The sequence below is a fragment of the Helianthus annuus genome, chromosome 11 (assembly GCF_002127325.2).
Source record: "Helianthus annuus cultivar XRQ/B chromosome 11, HanXRQr2.0-SUNRISE, whole genome shotgun sequence".
NCBI classification, from domain to species: Eukaryota; Viridiplantae; Streptophyta; class Magnoliopsida; order Asterales; family Asteraceae; genus Helianthus; species Helianthus annuus.
Genome location: NC_035443.2, coordinates 147,439,547 through 147,447,914, shown reverse-complemented (window position 1 = coordinate 147,447,914; position 8,368 = coordinate 147,439,547). Strand labels below are relative to the sequence as shown.

Sequence of the window (8,368 nt, the reverse complement as noted above, 5' to 3'; positions counted from 1 at the left end):
TACGAAGATTTACTGAAGCCGAATACAAGCTAGTGGAGCAGCTAACTGCTCTAAACATGGAGCCACGTATCATATTTCAAACCCTAAGAAAGCAGTTCCCCGACAGCCTGCATGTTCAGAAAGACGTGCAAAATGCGGTACAAAAAATTAGAGCGACACTAAGGGACGGAAAGACTCCTATGCAGGCACTGGAAAGCCTGCTACATGACCACCGATTCATTTACGACACCCGACAGGAACCCAAAACAGATGTCGTAACAGAGATTTTCTTTCTTCATCCTTATTCAATCACTATGTGGCGTGCATTCCCGCACGTGATGTTGATCGACGCGACCTACAAAACAAACCTCTACAACATGCCATTTGTCCAGGTTGTGGGTGTGACGTCGACTGGGAAGTCTTTTTGTATCGCACGTGCCGTTATTTGTAAAGAACGAAGGGGTAACTACGTGTGGGTGCTTGAGCGGATCAAGTCAATCTTGCATGAATGTATGATGCCGCGTGTGATAGTCACGGATAGGGAGCTTGCCCTAATTAACGCGTGTTCTAAAGTATTCCCGAACGCAACCAGGCTTCTATGCACCTTTCACATCGAACAAAATATAGTTAGACATTGCAAGAAAGGGTTCGATAAAGAAGATTGGGGGAAATTTATGACGTACTGGCGGAGAGTGTGCGAATCTACTTCAGAGCCCATGTACAAGTACAACTTGGAGAAAATGTATAACCGACTCGTGGTTGCCAACCGAGAAAGTAATTGTTCCTTCAACAAATGACTCACCCAATCTGTTATATTTTACACACGCTTTTACATTTCATTATTTTATTTTTGCAGGTGTCTATGATTACGTCTACGAAAACTGGCTCAAAGACTATAAAGAAATGTTCGTTTATGCGTGGACCGATAAGTGTCGCAACTTTGGTCAGCGCACCACCAACAGAGTTGAGAGCCAGCATGCAAATTTAAAAAGATACATTACGCGCGGGAGTTCATTGGTGCGAATAGCAAGATGCGTCATTGATATAGTTGAAACTTAGTATGATGAAATACAAAAAAGTTTCACCGAGAGCATCGAAAAAACGATCAACCACCACAGACACCCGCTGTTGGACAACCTACGTGGAAAGGTTTCCCATGAAGCACTTGATTTGCTGGCAAAAGAGCTAATGAGGAAGCTGGAGGTGTTGGGGAAACTTAACGCATCATGTGGTTGCCATATGTGGCTTAGCTGTGGATTACCGTGTGCTTGTAGGCTGGACAACTACAAACGTACAAGTAAAAAATATTAAAACCACAAACCTTTTGTTATTTTGTACGATTTAGCTATTTCTCACACCGTATTAACTTAACTGTGCAGGGCGTATGATACAACTCGATGACATAGATGTATTCTGGCATAAGCTTGACTTGCTCCCGTGTAAACTGGTAGACGAGGAAGTCGATATTGTAGCAGAGCTCAATAATGTGCGGCAACATTTAGAGGCGCAGTCCCCCGTTCAGCAAAAGAGTATGCTTTCAAAGATAAAAGCGGTCTTCACCCCGAAATCGTCAACCAAGAAACCACCGATCGTCCAGCAAAATACTCGCGGTCGGCCTACATCAAAGAAAGTATAAGAAAGGCTAGATGAAGCTGCGAGGTTAGACGAAGCTGCGAGATACAGCTCCTATGGCGAGGACAGCAACGTATATACCGCTTCCCCCAAACATAGGTACGATTTACCCCGACACAGCTCATACGTACCGTCAGAGGGCTCTCGTGGAACTGGTTCGGTTGTGAAGTCTGAAAAACCTAAAATGCAACGAAACAGTTCAACAAGTTCTAAAAAGAAGGAGACGCGGGATGATAAGGGTTTTCCATTAATAAAGGGGGACGAGCACTTGTTAAGCATTAAGAGGTTTAAGAATCAAATTCCATCAGAGTTTCACTCTTACATATCGCGTATACAAGATGTGACCCCAGAAGGTCATTGTGGGTACAGGTCTGTGGCTGTCGGGTTAGGTTTTACGGAACACGCATGGCCCAATATTCGAAGAGATTTACTACTGGAGATTGACCATAACAAGCCGCGTTAGAAGCATGTATTCGAAACATATAACAAAGCAGACTTTAAACGAATACGTAACAGCATCGAATGGCATTCAGTGAAAGGGTGCGATGAAAGTCACTGGATGGAAATGCCCCACGTAGGGCTTCTCGTAGCACAAAGGTATAATATTGTCCTCCACGTGCTAAGCATTGAATGGAGCTCTACCATCTTCCCATTAACGGATGCCCCACTAGATGCACGACCTCAAGCGATAACGCTCGTACATGTTCACGGGGGACACTTCATACATGCTAAGTTGGAAAATATTTTTTTTTTAAACAGAAACTATTTTTTTTAAACTTAAATTGTTTTTTTCTAACAGAAAACTGCTTTTTTAAACAGAATTTTTTTAACAGAATTTTTTTAAACAGAGTCGAAGTCGAACCGTAAGGCGTGTAGGTCCCTAACGAGCGTCGAAACTAACATCGTTGTTAAAATATAAAACTTCGATCTTAGTTTCGACGCTCGTTAGGGACCTACGCGACTTACGGTTCGACTTCGACTAAATAATAAAAAAATATATATATTTTAACGACGAACTTAGTTTCGACGCTCGTTAGGCCCGTACGCGCCTTACGGACGACGTAGACTAAATAATAAAAAAATATTATTTAGTCGACGTCGTCCGTAAGGCGCGTACGGGCCTAACAAGCGTCGAAACTAAGTTCGTCATTAAAATATATATATTTTTTTATTATTTAGTCGAAGTCGAACCGTAAGGCGCGCAGGTCCCCAACGAGCGTCGAAACTAAGTTCGTCGTTAAAATATATATATTTTTTTATTATTTAGTCGAAGTCGAACCGTAAGGCGCGTAGGTCCCTAACGAGCGTCGAAACTAAGTTCGTCGTTAAAATATATATAATTTTTTTATTATTTAGTCGAAGTCGAACCGTAAGGCGCGTAGGTCCCTAACTAGCGTCGAAACTAAGTTCGTCGTTAAAATATATATATTTTTATTAGTCGAAGTCGAACCGTAAGGCGCGTAGGTCTCTAACAAGCGTCGAAACTAAGTTCGTCGTTTTATATTTTAATGACGAACTTAGTTTCGACGCTCGTTAGGCCCGTACGCGCCTTACGGACGACGTAGACTAAATAATAAAAAAATATAATTTAACGACGATCTTAGTCGATGTCGTCTGATTATTATTTACTGACTGGTTTCCTTTTGTGTAGGTATTTGCACAAAATGATTTCCACTTCGATCACTGCTCGAAACAAAAGTCGGGAGTGGTGCACCAGTGGTGATTTATTTTTCTTATATTGCCTCTTATACAAAAAGCCGTGCGCTCTCGCCTACGGGTTGGGGCAATACTTCGCCTCCGCGCATCATCGACAGGAGCGTGGACAGTTATTCGGCGGTGCCTACGTGACTAGGATAGCCCTTTCGTTGGGCTATCATCCGGAGACTGACCGCACCATGTAGGCACGCCGGCACAGCCGAAGCGAAGCGGATGGGGAAGAACGTTTTATCCGGAATGCACGTTACCAAAGACTTCCCAGACGGGAAGCGGTTTAAGAACCCGAACGGCACGCAATACCAGCTTGAACAGCTGCCGGAACAGTTCCCTCTGGTATATCCCCCTGCCGATCCAGAGGTGCCGGAGCCGTATGAGCCGCCCGTCGTCATTCCGCAGCCACCACCGCCGCGTGGACCACCTGGGGCGCCTCAGTTCCCACGCCATGTTTGGCCCGGTCCTGACCCATCACATCAGCGGCAGCTTCGGTTAGCTGAAAGGAATAATTATCTGTTGGAGTGGGTGGCTGCGGCGCTGCAGCAGCAACGACAGCATGACGGGTTATCTCCACTACCCTTCATTACGGATGCGGAATGGGATCAGCAGCAGGAGCAGGAGCAGTAGTATTTTATGATTTTGTTATGTATGCACAAACTTTTGTTGTATTGTTGTATATATCAAACTCTTGTATATTCTGAAAGGTTATATATATACTATGGTTTACATATAAAATTCTGGCAGGTTATATAAAATTCTGACAGGTTATGTAAAATTCTGGCGGTTTAACATGTTCTGTTGTGAATAAAAAATTGAGGAAGCTTATATACGCTGCGTATTGACCTATACGCAGCGTATATAATCCTGGCATACGCTGCGTATAGATCAATACGCAGCATATAACCTAACTAGTGTATATAAGGAATTAAGTTTCATCTTCTAACAGCTCCTAGTAGGAGGATAAACTGGTTAAGGCGTTGCGGTTCTAAACGAGAAGTCACGAGTTCGATCCATACAAGGGCCGGTTCTTTAAAGAAGACCCCCTTTTACCGATTTTTTATATATTTACACTTTGGTCCCTGAAGTTTCAAATTTTACAAAAATAGTCCTTGAAGTTTCGAAAATTGTCACAAATGGTCCCTGCAGTTCTGAAAATTGACACAAATGGTCCCTGAAGTTTCAAAAATTGACACAAACGGTCCCTGAACTGTTCAGTTAAGTATGCTAACGGAGTTAGTGTTTAAAGAAGAAATCTTTATATGAAAGTTAACCTGGCTAAACAATTCAGTTAAAATAGCTTCATTAATGACCATATTAGTCCCTGAAGTATGAGTTTCATAAAATGACCAAATAGGTCAATACGCAGCGTATATTTTTTGATCGGCGGGTAACAATTACGTAAACATACTTCTTTCCCGTTTCTTGTACCCAATTCTTAAAATCATACTTGAAAAAAGTTACGCTAAAAAAAAGTATATAAACCTGGAAAAAATTTGACACTTCAAACCTACCAAAAAGACACCAAATTTGCAGCTGTTTTATATACGCTGCGTATTGACCTATACGCAGCGTATATAAACCCCTGGCAAAAATTTGACACTTCAAACCTACCAAAATGACCCCAGATTTGCAGCTGTTTTATATACGTTGTGTATTGACCACTATGCAGCGTATATACACCTTGTTTTCTGTGCAATGATTGGTTATCAGGCTCTGAGATCTAGGGTTTATCTACGCTGCGTATTGGTCAATACGCAACGTATACGGGTAACCCTATACGCTGCGTATTGACCAATACGCAGCGTAGATAAACCCTGATTTGCTAGGGTTTTGCTAGGGTTTGGTGTGCCAATAGGCACACCCTTGTGTCTCTTTTTATTAGACTTGATCGATCAAATTGAACCCTATTCCTTGGAATTTATCTTGTAGTTGTTGTTCATAGTTTTAGCCACTTGGGTGAAAGAGCCTGCCATATACTCGGCCATTCTTATCGAAACAAGCTTCTTTTTTGCCTGCAAAACTGTTGCAGCTTTAGCAGCAGTTGACCCTCCTCCCATTGATTTAGTTTTTTACAAAACCTTTCTCCAAATACAACTAACAATTATAAATGTTCTATTTGAAACCAAACACTTAATACAATTCTGATACGATTATGCGCTTTAATATATATATATATATATATATATATATATATATATAGTGGTAGAGTTTCCCACACCTCCTATATCAGGTGTGTGAGCCGTGGTCTTCAAACTGGAACTAACACAAACCTACTATTATTATTTGTTTTTTTAAGTGACAAATGTCTATTAATGTGAAAGAACATATAATGTCTTAAATCATAAGAATTCTATTTGGTAAGTATGAAACACTAAAAACATACTTTTTATTTACAGTAACAGGAAGTTTTTTATACACTGTATTACATAGTTATAAGCTAAAAGAGACATAACAGTATAACACACAATACACAGTAACTATATAGCACTTCAATCAACGTAAACCCCGTTGATAAGGATTTATCTTTTATTTTTATTCTTCATATTTTTACCCACTTTGGAGACAGAACCTGCCACAAACTCACCCATCATGGTTGAAACATGCTTCTTTTTTGCAGGGATAACGGTTGCAGGTTTGGATTTTGTTGTTCCTTCTCCCTTCGTGTTTTTCTTGTAACAATCTTTTTGCGCTTTGCCTGCCATTTGATATATTCTTTTGCCAAGCTTTTCCCAGTCACCTTAAAGTCTTTGTGTATCAAACCAAATAACCTTAGCAATTCACCAAGGATGATATGTTATAATATATAGAGATAGAGTTCCCAACATCTCCACAAATGATGTGAGTAAGCCATTGTCCTCGAAGTTACACATATTTTTCATACTTGTTGCTAGGGTAATTTACATATTTTGTGGTGTCTTGGTGTTTCTAAGTATTTGATTTTTTAAAGTTTCAACCATCAAGGAGTGTTGCGTGGGAACACTTATCATCAATATCCTAGAACTTAATCTAAAACTTCATGGATGTTGTAAGCCTAATTTCAATGTGTGGGTGAATGGGCAAAACTAGTATCAAATGGCAATCAATTGGTGTGGGCTACTGTGGGTTAAATTTGAGTCTACATGGTTGTAGGGCTAATGCTCCTCTAATTATAGTTCCCATGTGAATTTTGTTTTCCTTTCTATGCAAATATATTGATCGAGATGGATTTTTTAAGGGCTGATAGATTTTAATTCCTCTTATCCTTAATTAGTTTCCTCAAACAATTTATATCGCCAAACAAAGTGCACTACTACGTGTTGGATTCAAATCTAAATCATCATTTTAACATGTGAATATCAAACAAGTACATGGTTAATCTGGTGCTATTTCATGTAATGCAAGATTCCAAGATACCACATAATTTGTTTTCAAAGCTCTCTCTGTAAAAAATCGTTAATAAAATACTAAAAATTGGTCGCTGTAGGATTATGTTTATGAACTTTAAAACCTGTTTAACACTCCACACATGACACATTACAATATTATAATTGCATGATTTATGGATTTCATCATATGGTACTCTTCCCCTTTTGTGATTAATTACCTCTTTCTTTCTGGATTTACGTCCTAGTACGTCTTTATATGCTTATTCTATGAGTAAATATTTTTTAATTAAAGACGACAAAATGTCTTAAACCATAAGAATCCAGTCTCATAATATTGAATAATAATAATAATGAGACACTCTCATAATATTGAATAATAATAATGAGACACTGAAAAACAAACTTTTGCTACTGAAAAAAATATATAACATATATTATTCACAGTTGTTGGTTAATGGGTTTAGATAATTAAGTCTTTGCTAGGAGTACAACTTTTTTTCAACGCTAAAAGAATATAAGATGTCTCAAATCATAAGAATTTAATTTCATACATTTAAACATATCGTAACTAAGAACAATAGAAACATACTTTTGCTACAGAAACATGATACAATTAATAAACTCCATTACATAGTTTACAACATAACACATTGTTATAATATATATATATATATATATATACACACACACACTCATAACTAGCATTTTAATCAATAGGATGTTCCCTGGGATTTATCTTTTTTTATCCTTCACATTATTAACCATTTTTGTGACGGAACCTGCCACAAACTCACCCATCCTTGTGGAAACATACTTCTTTTTGGCAGGGATAACGGATGCAGGTTTCACCTTTGACGTCCCTCCTTCCTTCGTGTTTGTTTTATGGTAGCTTTGCTTGTTATCTGCCATTGCTATTTTCTTTTGCAAAGCTTTTCCCGATCACCGCAGACTATTCTATTGCTTTGTATCAAACCAAATAACCTTTGCAATTCACAAAGGTTGATATGTTAGTCGTGTTTATATAGAAGTAGTAGAGTTCCCACATCTCCACAAATGATATGTGCGAGTCCACCAATGTCCTCGAACTTGCACATAATTTTCATTGTTGTTGTTTGGTAATTTACATAGTTTGTGTGTTTCTTAGTATTTGATTTTCAAGTTTCAAATATTGATGATTGTTGTGTGAGAGCACTTATCTTTCATTATCCTGGAACTTTATCATAAATTTCATGGTTGATGTAGGTAGAACTTCAATTGTATAAAGATGTCATGGTTGATGTAGGTAGAACTTCAATTGTATAAAGATGGGTGTGCATGGGTGTGTGCTAACGTGTGTTACATTATAGGCTACAAACAACAACTACTAGAAAAGGGCAAATTTTCCTATGTAATTTTCTGATAAAATATTTTTGTTTTCGGAAATTCCTACAAATTTTCTAAGAAAAGATTATTTTTTTTTTTTCAAAATGAAATGGCAAAGAGGTGTGGTTTCTTTTTTTTCTATCTTTTTTTTTTGTGTGGTGGATGTGGGCTAATGTGGGTCACGTTAGAGGCTACATGGTTCAAGGGCACGTCAAATTAGTTCCCATGTGAATTTTGTTTTTTTTATTTTTGTGTGAACGTATTGGGATAGATTTATATAGAAATGACAAATTATAATTCCTCTCATCTTTAATTAATTT

General features: G+C 38.5%; 1 protein-coding gene across 1 annotated transcript in view; it reads left to right on the top strand.

Annotated features, from left to right (window-relative positions):
* LOC110888567 (PKS-NRPS hybrid synthetase CHGG_01239) overlaps positions 1–1,615 on the top strand; it is a 1,811-nt gene extending 196 nt beyond the window's left edge. The window contains exons 1-4 of the mRNA XM_022136088.2: positions 1–753; positions 836–953; positions 1,059–1,276; positions 1,359–1,615. The exon at positions 1–753 is cut by the window's left edge and continues 196 nt beyond it. Of these exons, the coding sequence (XP_021991780.2) occupies positions 1–753; positions 836–953; positions 1,059–1,276; positions 1,359–1,615 (1,346 nt within the window). The remainder of the gene's footprint in view (positions 754–835; positions 954–1,058; positions 1,277–1,358) is intronic.
* The last annotated feature ends 6,753 nt before the right edge of the window (positions 1,616–8,368 follow it).